We start from the raw sequence: 18,200 nt of genomic DNA on the forward strand, positions 1-18,200 counted from the left end.
GATTTACTATCCGTAGCAATAACAAAATTACTATAACTATCTCTTTTTCTATACGCCATTTCCAACGCAGTCTTTATGGCGAACGCTTCCGCCGTAAAAATAGAACATTTTTTAGGAATACTCGCATAAAACCCTTCCTCCTAATCCTCGAAAACTATGGCTACTGAGTTTAAAGACTTAGACCCGTCAGTGTACACAAACAATGTCTTGTCATTTAATTTGTATTTCTTTTTAGTGTTATTAATAAATTCTTTATCTAGATTGTTATAACCTTTAATATTATTGACATTAAATTGAACGTTTTTTGGTATAATATTATATTCTTGACCGATTTCACAGTCCATCTCTATTTTCGTATTAAGAGTCTCATACTCCATATTCCATAATTCGTAACCGTTTTCTTTTTCTCCAATGACATTGCTGTTGCCACTAGCGTAGATCCAAGCCTGGCTCAAAATACTGATCTTTTTCAGGGGGTTCCTATATCTAATATATTTTTCGGATTCGACTAGATTATTCAGACTTAATCTTATACTATCTATTCCATATTTATAAACTCTAAGGCAAAAATTTTTTGCTAACATTAAAGCTCTGTCTGACAAGTAGGTTAATTTAGCTTCTGCCATTATCACATTATTTGGAGTAGAATTCCTATAACCTAGGGCTGTTCTTACGCCCAAAAATTGACCCCGTTCTATTTTTAATTTCGCATCTTTATTTTGGGGTGCGTATATAAAACTACCGTAATCCGCTATGGATCTAACGATACTCTTGTACAGCATAAGTGCCGTGTTAATTTCTACTCCTCTTGAAACGTTACTTAGGTATTTGAGGATTGAATTTGCTTTATTAATTTTTCCTCTAACATTCTTAATTTGTTGAACAAATTTTAAGTTGTTATCGAAATAAATACCCAAAAATTTTGCTGTCCCCTGGTTATTGACCTCCACTCCCTTGATTTTGATGTTCAAATTCTTATCAATAAAACCTGATTTTGAGAATTCTACGAGGTTTGTTTTTTTTGGTTCTAATTCTAAATTGATTTTACTTAAATTTTTCCCAATTGTTTGCACAGCTGCTTCAATACGATTCTTATTGTCTAATCTACTATAGCTACGCCTATATAACGCGATGTCGTCCGCGAATTGTAAGACATTATCTATTTCGTTGGTTATGTCATTCGTATAAAACGCATACAAAACTGGATTGAGTACCGCTCCCTGAGGCAAACCTTTGTCAACATTTCTAAACAGTGATTTATTGTTGCTAACAATAAATTTGGTATTTCTAGTTTGTAACCACCTGTTAATAAAATTGAAAATTCTTTTTGGACATCTCTCCGAAATTAATTTTCTCTTTAATGTACTAAAATCTACATTGTCATATGCCGAGGACACATCTAAGAATACCCCCAATGAGTATCCATCCAACAAGATAGAGCCTTTTATGTCCGCAATGATTTTGGCCAAATTTTCTGAACAGGATTTTCCCCTCCTAAAACCGTTTTGTAATCTATTCAATTTTTTATTGTTTTCAAGCCACCATAGGAATCTTTCATTTACGAGTCTTTCCATTATTTTGCACAAGCAAGAAGACAATGCTATTGGTCTAACCTTTTCCTTCCCTACTTTATCTATGAAGAAGACTTGGTATCTTCTCCAATCCCTAGGAATGGTCGCTCCGTTCCAAATATTAAAAATAGTTAATAATACTTGTTTTGCAGATTCTGGTAGGTTACTTATCATAGGGTAACTTATCCCATCCACTCCCGGGGCTGAATCTTTTTTAACCATGCTCACGGCCCTCTCAAGTTCGTACATGTTAAAGGGGCTATCTAGATAATTATCTGTCCCTAAATCAACATTTATCTGAAATGAATAATCTACTGGCACCCATGCTGGAGACAACTCCTCGATGGTTTTCATAATTTCTTCCTCTCTATTTTTTGTTTTCCAACTATTCCAGTTAATTTTTTTTTGACATTTTTAAAAACTCTCATGGTGTTCCACACATAGTTGAGATTTGTGAATCTATTGATACTGTTACAGAAATTTATAAAGTTTTCTTTTTTTTTTCTTTTAAAAATTTTTCTTGCAATGGCTCTAATTCTTTTATATTCTATGAAATCTATTATGTTGCGAGTGTGTGTCCATTTATTTAATTTGTTTTTTCTTAGTTTCAGTATTTCCACACATTCTTGGTCCCACCATCTTACCTGTTGTTTTTGACGTTTGTTACTAAGTTTAATTTTTATATTTCCGTTGCCATTTATCAAGTTGTCCTCAGCAGGTTTACCTGACGCCAATCTAGCCGCTCTCACTATCAATTTAACGAATTTAGAGTAGCTTTGCTCAATATCCCTCAAATTATTCATTTCTCCAGAGTTTTGTTCCCAAAAGAGTTCATCCATTAAAGCCGTATACTGTGCCCATGCTGTTTTTTTGTTAGTAATTCTATTGGATCGTTTTTTATATAAATAAGTATCATTACCCATTGACATTGAAATAGGAAAGTGGTCCCCAAGTGTCGTTTCCCTGTTCGTAATCAATGATTCCTGCCAAGTATTGATTAGCAAATATTAGATCCAAATTTGAAACTCGTTGATTGTCATAATTAAGTCTCGACTTGGTGTCAGTATTAATGCAAATATACCCTTTATCGAACATTGTATTCATTAAGAATTCTCCATTTTTATCAATATTCTCACAATTCCATAGAGTGTGGTGTGCATTAAAGTCACCTATTATTAAGCAGTTCTCATTAACTTCTTTGAATCTTAATATTTTTTTCCAATCCGTTAAGCAATTATTTCCCGCCGGTTTTCTATATACCCCAATTAAATTAAATTTATTATTCGAATTGTTAATCTTCACTCCGACTAAGTCAAAATTCTTAATATTAATTCTCCAGTCTTCCATGATTGCAAAATCTATGTAATTTGCAACTAGAATAGCTACCCCCCCCCTGAGTTTGTCAAATTATTACTTTTTACTATTTTGAAACCTGAAAAATATAAAATTTTATCATTTGGCCATTTAGTTTCCAATAGAACAATGATATCATAATTTTTAATTAGATTTTCAATTTCTAGTTTTTTACCTCTAATCCCTCTCGCGTTCCAGATTAAAATTTTAGCCATACCTGATTTTTTTTTTTTTTTAAATTATTCAATTAATCGGTCTCTATCTATCCAGTAACTCTTTCTATTATTATTCAACAGTAATTCTCTTTTATTTTTGGCCTCCTCAAAACGATTCTTCCATATTGAAATTTTATCTAGTACCCTATGATTGTCTTCCTCTGTTGAATCTTGTCTTTTTTCATTTGTTTTATAATTATCTTCATCCATAGAGAAACTGCTAATCCACTCTATTATATCATTTCTTATTTTACCGGAAGTCAAAAAAATTTTTTTGAAATTATTGAAAAATTCTCTATCGTTGAATTCCTGGAAGGAATCATCGCTCGTATTCTTTCTTTCTATATTGACATTCTCTAATCTTTTCAAAGCAATCCCTCTTTTTTCTTTAGTGATTTCTAATTCTCTATTATTAAAGTTTTGATAAAAGTTATGGTATGTATTTTTTTTCCTAATAACTTCCTCACGTTCTCGAGACCCCCCCGTTCTATTATCTTTACTTTTATGATTTTCGTTATATTGTTTATTGAGTTTACTACTATAAGATTCCTTTGGTGTCTTGCTATTAGTAATTTCTTTACTTGAACTAGTATCTAACTTTAAAGTAGGCCATCCCCCTGGATTTTTAAATCTATCATATTCTCTGTTTTTGTTATTTCCGAAGATCATATTTTTTGCTTCTATAAATGATATGTTGTTATGTCCCATAACCATTTTAATGTTTTGTTTACTCCATACACCGGACATTTCTTATTAGTCGATCTATGTTCGTCTTTACAGTTTCCACATTTCAAAGGTTTGTCACAAAATCCGTGTGACTCATCGCTACATCTAATGCATTTTGTGCTTTCTTTACAGTAAGCTTTAATATGACCGTACTTAAAACAGTTATAACATTGTTTTACCGATTCTATATATGGACGTATTTTTAAACCGAATCTTACATTCTCAAATATAGCAATGGAGTCCCTGATTTTACTGCCTCTCATAGTAATTAAAAATTTATTAGTGTAAATGTATTCAACCTTTTTAGTTGTTCTATTCCATAATCTTTTTTTCATGTTTTCTATGCTGACAATATCTTGTTTGTCTAAAATATTTTCCCAAAGCTCGGGAATACTATAAGGCCAGCTGTCAACGACTCCCTTACTAGTTAAAGTTCTTTTGTCTATAAACGTTTTAAAACCTTTATTTAAATTTTCTTTTGAGATGTTCAAAAAGAAGTTCGCTTGTTGAGCTTTTTCGAACGAGACGATAGCCAAGTTAAATTTTATCATTGTCAAGTTTTCAAATTTAATTTTATTCTTATTACACCAATTTAGTAAGATTATCTGATTTTTACCTACGTTTGTATATCCGTTTGCCTCAGAGAATTTACAATGAACATTACAACACCCTGTATAACATTCCGGAAATCTCTCAATGTTTACATTTTCCTTTCCGAACATATCGCGACCGTTGCTTCGTTGCAACCTTTCGTTAACCACGATATACAGTTCTCTCTCTAACTCTGACCTCCTCGATTGTCTTCTGTGTTGTTTCCTACTTGTTGCCTTCCATTCGGCTCGTCCTTGTCTTTATTCGAATTCTCCTGACATTCTTGCATCTCCTCATTTTCATTTTCCTCGTTGTTCACTATGTAATTTGTTTCACTTGCTGAGTCCATCATTTCCTCTTCTATATTTCCTAACTCTATCGCCACGTTCTCCATAGCCTTTTCCTCTTCAATTTTTCCACTTTTTAAATCTTCCATTATCAGCTTAATCTTTCCCCCCTTCATTCCACTCATTGTAGATTGCTGTCTCTTTGGTTCCTTACTCTTGTTCCCACTTCTAGTGGACATCCTGTTTTTAATCGCAGTTTCAGTTGTGTTTCCCCTTCCGATGGGGGGAACCGGCGGCATTCTTTCTGCCTTCCTTTGGTTTTACACTTAATTAAAGCTCCTCCTCCCGCCACAATCCGTGACAAGGTTCTCCCAGTACGTTATTGCTATAAGAGTGCTCAGAGCAGCGCCACACACACACGTCCGATCGCTACGGCGTCTCGAACGCGAGTCCTTGGCCGGTTTTATTCATGAAAATAGGTTAAGATCGTTTAAGGTTCCAAAGTTGTTATACGTACTCTTTCGCGAACTGTCAAAAGTTAAACAATGGGCTTATGTTGTATTTTATGTGGTAAAAAAGACAAAAGTATCTACATATATCTATATCTACAGATACGATGCTTGTGTGCGTCAAATTGGGACGCATGCGCATTTTCGAGTAGTTACTCACAAGAGAGAGGCAACTATGATTTTTTTTCTCACTTCCTCCGGACACATTTTAGTCTGCTATTCTGCTTCCATGTCTATATGTTCTAAGAGTTCCGTAAAATTGCATTTTGAAGGGAAAAATTCGAATTTTCACGCGCTTTTTGAGTTATGTCAACTGCTTCACTCCACACAACTCTAGAAACTGCACGTTCTATTTATTGATTTTGCAAGTTTTTGTTGTATCATCGGCTATTAGCAAATTAATCATGCCACTTAATCGGCATTAAAAGTTTCTCAAAGTACTAGTTTCAAGCTTTAATTCCTTTTTTGAAACACCCCTGTATCATAAATATTTCCTGTTTTACAAGCGTTTAAAGTTTGGTAAATTATCCCTAAATTTTTAGTGTACCGCTTTTTTGGGCAGTGTACACACACACACACACACACACACACACACACACACACACACACGCGCGCGCGCGCGCGCACAAGCACACGCACATATATATTTTTTCATTCATATACAGCTGTAAATCAGGATCAATGAAAAAAATAACATTCCACGAGTAATTACAAATAATTTTACGTATTAAATATTAATTAGCAATTAATAAGTATTAGCAAATAAGTTAAATAAAGTACTAAATCTTTATTCCGCTCTTCTCCCAGCAAGAAATGATAATGGAATCCGTAATGTCAATTTGATGTCGATTTCATATGAGCTGTTATCATACCAAAACATAACACAATATATTTGTATATGTATATAATACATATATATCATATTTATTAATATTATTTATGAATTTTTCAATTTTGTTTTCTTGACTATTTCAAATGTCACGCTTTGACAGGCCATACCAATATGGCGCTCACTATTCCCTTTTACGTCTGTTTAGCCTGGCCAAGGGGGCAATATCTTCCTTCCTGTTATTTCTTATCTCCACGACTACGTATTTGCTCTTGTCATGAGTGCCATGGTGTAAGAATACTAGTATTTTTACAACATGATGAGTGCGGCGCTCAGACGTATCACACGTTAATACTTTCAAAGCATTTAATAAAAATTTTATGAAACAAAATTGAGAAAATAATCATACAAATATAATCTAGAAAGTTGTAAGTAAAAAGTCAAAAAGTTTCATAGTTAAATTTGATGCCACGTTCATGCAATTAAAAAAATTAGATGTGATCTGAACATCCGCCTCATACGAGAGCAATGGAGGGTTAAGGAAGGGAGGCCTATATCCAGCAGTGGACGCGGCAGGTTACGTAATGATGACATAAAAAACAAATTAGCGTTCGTAATTTTACAAAAATTACTGCTCTTCCAATTGAATTAAACATTAAATTTGTTGCATTATACAAATAGATGGATTCTGGGCTGTTCACGGAGTGAATTCGAGGAAGATTTTAACGTATTTCCATAATTAATGCAAAAGTTAGGTTGTTCAAATGATGAATTTGTTTCTACCAAGTATACATATTAAGATTACCTAAGCAAACGGTAATGGATTCAAAATATTTAAAATGAATAAAAATAGAGTCCGTTAGAGAATATTAAGCTGTAAATGTAATATTTAACAGAATTTAAGTTCAAAAATTAAAATTTTTAATAAAAGAAGGGAAGAAAAAAAGGAAAAACCTTATATAATATTTAGTGAAAGAAATTTAAAATAAAACATAATTAATATATAATTTAAAAAGGAAAAAATAAATTTTGATTATATGATAATTTTAAAAATAATCAGTACCTGATAGTTGTCAGAAATGAAACAAGGAGAAAACTAAAAGAAATCCGTAGTTAAATATCTCCGTAATGAAAAGCGAAAGTGATAACAGGAATATTATATAAAAAGAAGAAGAATAAAATTAATATTAATAATTTTCTAATTTAAATTCTGTTAAATAAATATTACATTTATAGCTTAATATTCTGTAAGCAATTTTAAGATGCATACTTGGTGAAAACAAATTCATAGTTTTAAACACCCTGATTTTTACAGTAATCATGGAAATACATTAGAATTTTTCTCGAATTTACTCCGTGAATAGTATATGATCTACTCATTTGTATAATGAAACAAGTTTAATATTTATTTCAACTGGAAAAGCTGTAATTTTTGTAAAGTTGCGAGCGCGCTAATTTTTTTTATGTATTGCGATTTAAATTAATTGTTATTTTTATTTGTATGTTATGTCACTGAGATTGACATAATTACGGTTTAGTATTTATGTTTATGTTTATTAAACCATTGCTATAACTATTATTTTGATCTAGCTTGCTCACTAGTCCTTTCTAAGAGCGGAAATGGATTCAAAATGGATAAAACTGAATTTAAAAAATCAAAAATTTGAATTCGACAATGACTACACAAATCCATTTCTATCTAATTAATGTTTAAGAATTCCTTAAATCAATTTTAATCCATGAAGTGAAATCCAAATTAATAGATTTCTATTTTTTTAAATTCAAACAGGTTATGTGGACTATATAATTTATTTTAATCCATGGAATGGGATTGAAATGATGTAATTTTTATTTTTTTAATCTAGAAGGAGCTTTTATGGGTCATTCAATCTATTTTAATTCATGACATAGGATTGAAATGATTTAACTGCTATTTTTTAATCTAAAATGTATTCAAATGAATTAAAATGGATTACAAATTTTTAATCTATTTCTGTTTACTGGATTGTTTTGAGTTATTGATTTTAAATCTTGAGAGTATGGATTTTCATATTTATTAATTTGTAATATTAAAAATATTGAATAATATTCTAGGAATATTGTATGCTTATAGGGAAGTAATAAATATTTTGTTATTTTAAATCTAGAATTTGTTAAACAACACTTTGATGAATATAATCGTTCAAGTTTCCATATAAAATATTAATTTTTGACAATGTTATTTAAGAGGATGCTAAATGAACAGCAATTACCGATGCATTACAGTTGTTTTTAATCTTCAAATTGGCTCGACAGATCACAAATTCTTTTGTTGAATGAAAGTACGCACCAAACAAAAATGCGATACGAGTGATTTTACGAAAAAATCGAAAAAAAGTTAAAAAAATTTTTTTTTTTGGCTCGTCGATCTGTCAATCGAGATTAACCTTTGTCATTTACTGACATTTTATAGCTTGTATGTATGAAATGAGACCGTCTCGCAGTGCAGAAAACTAACGAACAACACTGACTGTGTGCCATTTCAATCAAAAGCCTAACAAAAAAGTTTTATTTCTGAACAGCTGTATATGTACAAATTTTGCTTAGCGCACGTAAACGATGACAAGCAAAGCAGTGATTGCATGCAACAGTAGTTAATAGGTCTTTTCGCAGATGGCGTTACAATCGAAGAACAAAGATAGAGCACTAAAGATATAGGTATTTCTACGGTCCGCCATTTTTATTCCTCCCCCCCGTCTTCTCACGCTTTGCCATCGTCACGAGGCAGCATATAGGCAAGGAGTGAGAAGGCAGGGGGGAAAGGACTAAAACTGGCGGACTATAGGAATATTTTTAGTGCCTTAACAAAGACAGGTCTATGGACACTAGTTAGTTTGGTGTTAGCGCTCCCCTTTATTGCAATATCGACGTCGAGGAAGTTCAGTTTTAGATTTAGCATCCTCTTAATAAAATGAAAATAAGTGTTCCTTTTTCTCTAACAATTGTGATATACATCACCTTTGTATTATTCCGATTTATTTCAGGGGATATTTTTGTACTTCCAACAACATTTATGCTATATCTCAGTAGTCAGCACGATTTGCAACTTTCGCAATTATATTGAATTTAATAATATTAATTTTGTTTTAATCATTATAGAATTTTATAATGATAATAATATTAAATTGCATACGATTGTATGCATGAGTTTTTTGCACAATTCTACATATTGTATAATTCTATATACATATATCATTTTACATACATTGTAAAATTGTTAATTTATTTTTAGATATGTAGAGTTATATGCAGAAATATACGAAAAACTCATACATACAATCATAATATTATTATAAAATTATAAACTTTTATAATGATTAAAATGAATTGATATCAAAATGCAATATGATTTCACAAAAGTTTTAAAAATAAAACATAATATTATGTACAAATTTCATAACAATTTACATAATAAAGATTACATAAATTGTTATGGAACTTGTATGTTTATAATAATACAAAAATGTAATGTTTAATTATATTTTCAAATAGAAAAACAATATCAAAAAAGGGCTAATGAGCGTCAAGTATAAATTATTAATATACTGTTATAATTTTTTAATCTTTCAACATTTATTGAATATAAATTTGATTAAATTAAAATTACAAATGTTTTGACTTTGGAATCATCCTCAGCGTATTACCGAAATAATATTACTGAAATGCACTCACTTGTCCTTAGTTCATAAACGTTTGAGTTACTGGCTGATTAACATTTGAAGTAACATCCCAGTAAACGGAAATAGATAAAAAATTTATAATCCATTTTAATACATTTGAATACATTGTGCATTAACAGACAGCAATTAAGTCATTTCAATCCTACATGAATTAAAATGGATTTGATTATTCGCGAAAACTCCTTTTAAATTAAGAGAACAGAAATCACTTTATTTCAATTCCGTTTTATGGATTAAAATGAATTATATGGACCGCATAATTGTTTTGGATTGAAAAAAATAAAAATCCCGTAATTTTAATCTTTCTTCATAGATTGAAATGAATTTAAGAAATTCTTAAATTTAATTGGATAAAAATGAATTTGAATGGTTATTGCTGAATTCAAATTCTTGATTTTTTTAAATCTATTTGTATTCATTTTTAATTTTTTGAATCCATTTCCGTTTGCTGGGATATTCTAAGATTAAATTAATCTCAAAGGAAATAGGTAAATGTTGCAAGATTGAATAATTTTAACTGTGTATTAATTACCGCACTTGACTCTTATTAATCCTTTTTGGATATTATATTTTTTAATTAAAGGTCTGTTTGATTTATATTGATTCATATTATTGAAAATAGAAGTTATTTAAATCAATTATTAGTAAATATACCGATGAGGGGAGGCAGCTCCGATGACCTTGACTTTGACATATATTGTCAAGATCATGGCCCTGAGTAATCTCCAACAAGTTTTAGCCGTCGCTTGCTCTTCGTTAAAAAGTTATAATCATAAAAAGTTTGTGAAAATTATAATGAATTTTCAACGCGGGACGAGGCCTATATTATTGTAACTATTGTTTCATATGGGTACAGAGAACATGCGGACGGGAGGGGGGGGGCTCCGCCCCTTCACTTGCAACCCTGTATTTTTGTTAACCTAACCTAACCTATTTTTGTTGTAATTTGTAAGTTGTAATGATATTAAATTTGAAATTATGGGTTAGGTTAGGTTAGAAAAAATACGGGGAGGGGATGCAACAGGAGGGGCGGAGCTCTCCCGCCCACGCGTTTTCTGTATCACATGTGAAAATTTGTGTGCGCGTGTGTGCGTGCGTGAATATATATATATTTATACCCTATGATCAGAAAGTACCGGGAATTTTTTATTTAAAAGTACCGCGCATGCGGGAACCGGTTTATTTTTTTTTCTTATGTTGGTACGACCTTAAGACGCACATCTGTCAGGTTTTAGTGCCATCCGATCATTAGTGTCTGCCTGGCGTTTGTTTACATCAGTCAACTTTTTTCATTTTGCCGCATTTTACCATGAATAATTTTGTTGAACAAAGAGTTTGTTTGAAATTTTGTGTTGCGAACGAAATTTCGTGTGCCGATGCACTGAAAATGTTGCAAAAAGCATTTTGCGAATCTGCTCTATCAAAAACAAGAGCATACGAGTGGTATAAAGACTTTAAAAGTGGTCGTACAGTGGTGGAAGATTTCTCTCGTTCCGGACGTCCATCGACGTCGAACACCGATGAAAACGTGAAGAAAGTGAAAGAAATGGTGCTTGAAAATCGTCATACCAGCTTAAGAGAGATGTCTAGTGAACTTGGCATTGCATATGGAACGGCACAGCATATTGTGGTTGATGTTTTGGGTATGAGACGCGTGGCAGCCAGGCTCGTTCCGAAGGATCTGAATTTCTTGCAAAAACACCACCGAAAGACAGTTGCTGAAGAGATGATTTCTGAAGCCCAAAGTGATCCAACCTTCATGAAACGGATAATTACGGGCGACGAGACATGGGTCTATGAATTTGACATGGAAACAAAGCAACAATTGTCCGAGTGGCGCTTCGAAGACGAGCCGAAACCGAAAAAACCGCGTCAAAGCCGCTCAAAAGTGAAGGTGATGTTGACTGTTCACTTCGATTGCCAAGGCGTTGTGCACTATGAGTACCTTCCACCGGGCCAGACAGTCAACAAAGAATATTATTTATCCGTTTTGAAGCGTTTGAGAGATGCTGTACGTCGCAAACGGCCGGAAATGTGGGCCGTCAATTCTTGGATTTTGCATGATGATAACGCACCATCGCACCGAGCCCGAATTGTATTGAATTATTTGACCAAACATCAAGTAAATACCATCACGCAAGCACCGTATTCACCTGATATGGCCCCGTGCGACTTTTTTTTGTTCCCCAAGTTGAAGTTGCCACTTCGTGGAAAGAGATTTCAATCGATCGAGGAGATCAAAGAGAATGCGACGAGGGAACTAAAGGCCATCCCTTCGTCGGCCTAGCAGGGATGCATGGAGGACTGGGTCAAGCGTTGGCACATGTGTGTTGCTTCAGATGGATCATATTTTGAAGGAGATAAAATAAATTTGCCTGAAATTTAACTCTATTTTGTTTTATTTAAAAATTCCCGGTACTTTCTGATCATAGGGTATATATACAGGGTGTCTAAAAAATGGGTCACATATTTTGATAGCAAGTAGTATTGATCAAAACAAAAAGAAAAGGTCTAATTAACATGGGTCCTGACACTAATATCTTCAAAGATACAAGCTATTTTATTATTTGAGCTCTTTGTCATTTTCTTATTAGTCGGGTCATCTTTAGAATGTAATGAACAAAGGAGTAGGGAAGAGTGGGGTACAATAAGAATATCTTTTTTCTAGGTGCCTTAAAAAATAAAAAATAAATAAAAAGGGATAAAGAAATAATTTTTATTTTAATATGAAATGTAATCATTAATCTTCTATAAAAAAAAACTGAAATAAAGAAACTAAATGTATGTACATATGATAACAAAATAAAAACTCCTTTTTTTACAAAAAACAAAAAATTTTAATGTTGACTGAGACGATTAATCTCGTACTGACGAACTCTCTTATATCAACAGTAGTAAACACTCTTTTGTTTACTAGGGCTGCTCACATTCGTCAAGGCCTACGCAATGTCGTTTGACTTGTAGTATCTATTGCAAATGTAAATATCAGGAGACATTCTAAAGATGACACGACTAATAAGAAAATGACAAAGAGCTCGAATAACAAAATAGTTTGTATCTTTGAAGATATTAGTTTTAGGACACATGTTAATTAGACCTTTTCTTCTTGTTTTGATCAATACTACCTGCTATCAAAATATGTGACCCTTTTTCTAAGACACACTGTATATGTGTGTGTGTGTGTGTGTGTGTGTATGCACACGCACACGCACACACACACACACACGCACACCCACCCGCCCAAATGTTAAACTCTAATTGCAATTTTCTTAAAAAGTAAGGCCCATTCACGCTAACCTTTTTACACCTTTAATATACTTGTTCCCCCTTTCGAATGAGCTATGATTCATTTCATTTCGCATTTTACAGTTCTTGCCTACTCCTTGTGAGTTAGAAAAAATACACACACACACACACACACATACACAAATTTTTATATGTGGTACAGAGAACGGGTGGACGGGGAGAGGTTCCTCCCCTCCTCTTGCACCCCCTCCCGTTTTTTTTCTAACCTAACCTAACCTATCCTTGTTTTTGTTGTAATTTGTAAGTTGTAATAATATTAGATTTGAAATTATGGGTTAGGTTAGGTTAGAAAAAATACGGGGGGGTGCAAGGGGAGGGGCGGCCCCCCCCGCCTACGTGTTCTCTGTACCATATTTTTATGTGTATATGTGAGTATGTGTTTTTACTTTTAATTTTCACAAACTTTTTATGATTATAACTTTTTAACGAAGGACGAGCGACGGTTAAAACTTGTTGGAGGTTACTCAGCGTCATGACTTTGACAACATATGTCAGGGTCAAGGTCATCGGGGGCTGCCTTCCTTCATCGGTATATTTACCAAATTATTTTAATGATAAGTAGTCGTTCATGTATAATACCATCGATCCTGAAAGAAAATGTCATAAGTCTTATTAGCCCGTTTAAAATCTTTTTATTTAATAATAACAAATCTCGCTGTTTATCTGTTATTACAAGCAGCATAAATAATTGATATTACAAATTTCTTTATTAATTTTTATTACTTAAAGATTCTGCGTAAAGAACTTTAGAATATCAAAATAATAACGAATTATGTTTATTTGTTTACAGATAAATCTCCTAGAACTCTGAAGCAAAGCCCAAGGCAAAGGAAAACAAAAAGAACAGCTGGTTTTGATGATTGAACTATATTAATATTTATGTATTATTTAAAAAATGCAGGTAAATCTGCTGCACCACACGAGAAAATTGCAATAATTTTTAAAAAATAATTCATGGTTTTCTAATCTCTTAAGTGTAAAGCAGATTACATGAATAAGAAATATCTACTTTTAATAAGTAGTACAGAACGTGGAGTTTCTCAATGAGTTTAATGAGATACTATTGTAAAGAAAACTATATGACTACATTCTGTAATATTATTGTGAATATGTTGAACTTTATATATGTTCCAAATCAATAGAGAGAATAGTATAATGATACTCAATGATTTATTTTTGTTCAGAAATTATACATAATCACGTATATAGTACTTAAGAGTAATACGAGTTATAATATAATTTCTTTTCATTTAGAATAATTGTTCATTTTTTAAATTTAATCTATGTTATTACAAATAATATGAATATGCATGTATGTATGCGTCTGGAAATAAAATTTGATTATTGTAAAATTATATTGTATCAATATGTAAAAATTCAATAAAAAAATTTTTTGTATGAAGATATTTTTTTAAATTTATTTTAAGGCTGCATTTGGAAACATCACTTGAGTGTTCTCATATATCATTTCATCTTTGTTGTTCATCGAATATCAAACAAAGATAAAATCATACATGAAAGTACTCGGATGATATTTTTGAACACAGCTCATAAATTCGATATGGATTGTTCGTGTTAATTATTAAGACGATGTTGGAATCACTTTAACCGATAAACTTACAGATATATGATTTATAGTACATACGTACGATTTACGAAACGTCAACAAACTCTTACATATTACTACATCGAAATCTCACGTATGTACACATATACAAATTTGTCAAATGTTGTTTCTCTTAAATTTGGCTTCCTGACTTAATTCTAACGAGTCAACATTATTCATTCATTTGTTCTACAGCTGACTCTGCTTTTATTTTGCACAAATAACTTGCATAATGTTTCCACGAAGTAAATGTGTTTGTGAATTGATTTTGATCACCATATACAGGGTGTCCCAAAATTTGCGCATTTGGAGTACAAGACGTGATACTTTACGATAAAAAAAACAACTTTTTCCTTTAGAAAAATTGCGTGCGACAAATAGTTTTTGCAGGAGAGCATGTTAAAATTAACGAATAAGCGTTCTTGGCTCTGCGGCGCTCAGGGCCGGCGCACGCGCTTCTCACTCACTTGTACGTAGTCGTTGGCTAATGGTTGTAAGTAATGTCTTAAGATGCTGATACGATGGTGTTATAATTAGTTACATTTTAAGACTGTAGAATCAATGAATATCGATCGTTAACCTCTTCCATATCGCTCAAAATATGAAAAGTTAATAAATTAAATATTGATTTCATTCCTTACGTAAGAAATGAATAAAAAGTTATCTGATTCCGTAGGTTTATCTGAAAATAAAGATTAAAAAAAAAACAAAGAACTTGTTCAAAATTATTAATTTTTTAATGTTATAATTATTACATAATTACATAAAATTAGTAATAGTAACAGAATGGCGCCGTCGTCATACCAAAGCTATCCATTTGGGAAAATGCATTTGAGACTTGCTTCTTCACACAAGAAATCTAAAAATCTATAGAATATATATATATATTGTGAAAATCCTGTGGAAGGTTGAAAATGGCACAGGACACTTGGTCGTAACGCCCCGGATTTTACCAAGAAGACGAGTACCATTAAATTAACTGAACTGAACTAAGGCTATCACTTTTTGTCCAACACATAGATCTGTCTTTGTTCTTTGATTATATCGCCATCTGCGAAAAAACCTATCAACTAGTTTTGGATACCATTACTGCTCTGTTTATAATAGTTCAGCTTCGTAGAGCGAAATATGCATCAGTAAAAGCACATTAGGATATTTTTTTTGTTAGGCGTTCAATCGTAATTTCACACGGTCAGTGTTATTCGTGCGTGTTTTCTGAAGGGTGCTCTACTCTTGTTTTGTATGTACGAGTTACACAACTTCTGTATTAAGGTAAAGTTAATCTCAGGTGATGATTATATGAATTTTTAATGATTTATTAACTTTTGTTCGATTTTCTTGTAAAATTTATCTAAGCACCTCTTCTTTTTATACGTGTTTCAATTCTATAAAAAGTTTTTGTGATTCTGTAACGCCAATATTCGAAGATACTTAGGCCCGTATTCATAGTCGTGACTTATTTTCAAGATCGTCTTAAGTACGGTCTTAAGTTACCCTCTAGATTCATAGTCATGAATCAAGCAAATGCTTGAGTAAAATCTCAAGTCAAGACTTGTCCAAGACGATCTTGTTTGGAAACGTCTTGTTTGGTCTCGACATGATTCATAGACAGATCTTATTCAAAATAAGACCAGACTTAAGGTGATGCTAAAGTCGTCCTTTTTTACCGACCGAACGTTAATTTTCGGGCAAGCCGTTCTTCTAATTGCATTTACAGATTTAAAAAACCTTTTCCACAATTAAAGTATAGACAGTAATGTATAATGGACGCTATATAAGGATAAGGAAAACAAAAAAAATTGAGAATAATTTTCCAATTTTTTTCGTTTTCATTATCCTTATATAGCGTCCATTATACATTACTGTCTATACTTTTATTGTGGAAAAGGATTTTTAAATTTGTAAATGCAATTAGAAGAACGGTATGCCCAAAAATTAACGTTTGGTCGGTAAAAAAGAACGACTTTAGCATCCCCTTAAGACTATCTTATTAGTCATGAATTCATAGTCGTAATAAGACGTCTTGTATGACGTATATACAGCCAAATAAGACAATCTTCGCCAAGTCGTGGTCGAAGTAGACTTAAGCAAAGCTGTAGAGTACTATTCTAACCTCAAATTAATGTTTGCTGGAGTTGAAATATTTAAATTAAAAAAAATGACAGCAAAGACAAGACTAGTTAATCGTAGATTTTTAATTCCTTTATTCTTGTAAAAACATGACTAGTATTAAAAAAATATATATATATAAAAAATATTTTTAGTTTTTTTTAAAACTTATATATACATTAACATGCTCTTTATGCAGTTCTTTGATATGTGCAAAAATTGCATAAAATAATTGTTAAAATTTATAATTATAATTTTTACTATGGTATTTAAAATATAAGAATGATTTACAATTATATAAATATAATAATATAATCAATAATGTTTGATAGAAAAAAATATATTAAAAATGTTAAATATATTAAAAATCTCCGCGGAAACGCAATTTTGGCAGCGGATAACCATATGTTATTGATTTACCGAGACGATAAATATTATATCTATCACTATTAAATAATATTTAAATTAAACATTAATGGATATTAAGTAAATATTAAATAAATATAAAATAAATATGCAATTAATGTTAAATTAATGTTTATGAAATTATTGTTTCAAATAAAATTTAATGTAAAATAAATATTAAATTAATGTTAAATGAACATTAAATTAATGTTTTTAAAATTATTGGTTTAAATAAAAAATTAATGTAAAGTATAAATTAAATTAAAGTTAAATAAATGTTAAATTAACGTTTTTAAATTTATAGTTTTAAATAAAAAATTAAAGTAAAATAAATATTTAATTAATTTTGAAAAAAATGTTAAAGTAATGTTTTTTTAAATCATTAATGGAAATAAATTATTAATATAATATAAATATTAAATAAATGTTAAATAAACATTAAATAAACATTTTTCCAAATCATTATTTTAAATGAGTAATAAATGAAATTTAAATGTTAAATAAACGTTAAATAAATATTAAATTAATATTTTTTAAAATCATTATTTTAAATATTTAATTAATGTTAAATAAATATTTATAAAGTTTTTAATAAATATTATTGTTATAATGAATTGTACAATAAATAATTAATAGTAAATAAATATTAAAAAAGCATTAAAAAAAATATTGTGTACTGATTGGGATATTATTTGATATATAATCACAAAACACAACTTTAATAAATAATCTTATATTTTATAACATTCTCCCTACTTTTAATCATATTTTTTAAAAATTTTATGCTTCATTACTTTTAATTTATATGATCCCGCATTGTAGAATTTTTTGAGATATTTTGCTGTATTTTTTTTTTCATTAAATAAATAAAATTTTTCGATTATCGACTATTTTAATTGTTTACAATCAATGTAATCTAATAAAGTTTAAATTAATCATATTACACTAATTGACTCGAAATTCTCGAGTCTACT

General features: G+C 30.9%; 1 protein-coding gene across 1 annotated transcript in view; it reads left to right on the plus strand.

The window, feature by feature from the left end:
• Positions 1 to 14,458, plus strand: part of LOC105192954 (translocon-associated protein subunit alpha) — a 47,923-nt gene extending 33,465 nt beyond the window's left edge. The window contains exon 5 of the mRNA XM_039447742.1: positions 13,897 to 14,458. Coding sequence (XP_039303676.1) covers positions 13,897 to 13,970 — 74 coding nt within the window. The 3' untranslated portion in view covers positions 13,971 to 14,458. The remainder of the gene's footprint in view (positions 1 to 13,896) is intronic.
• The last annotated feature ends 3,742 nt before the right edge of the window (positions 14,459 to 18,200 follow it).

Source organism: Solenopsis invicta, chromosome 4, assembly GCF_016802725.1.
Source record: "Solenopsis invicta isolate M01_SB chromosome 4, UNIL_Sinv_3.0, whole genome shotgun sequence".
NCBI classification, from domain to species: domain Eukaryota; kingdom Metazoa; phylum Arthropoda; class Insecta; order Hymenoptera; family Formicidae; genus Solenopsis; species Solenopsis invicta.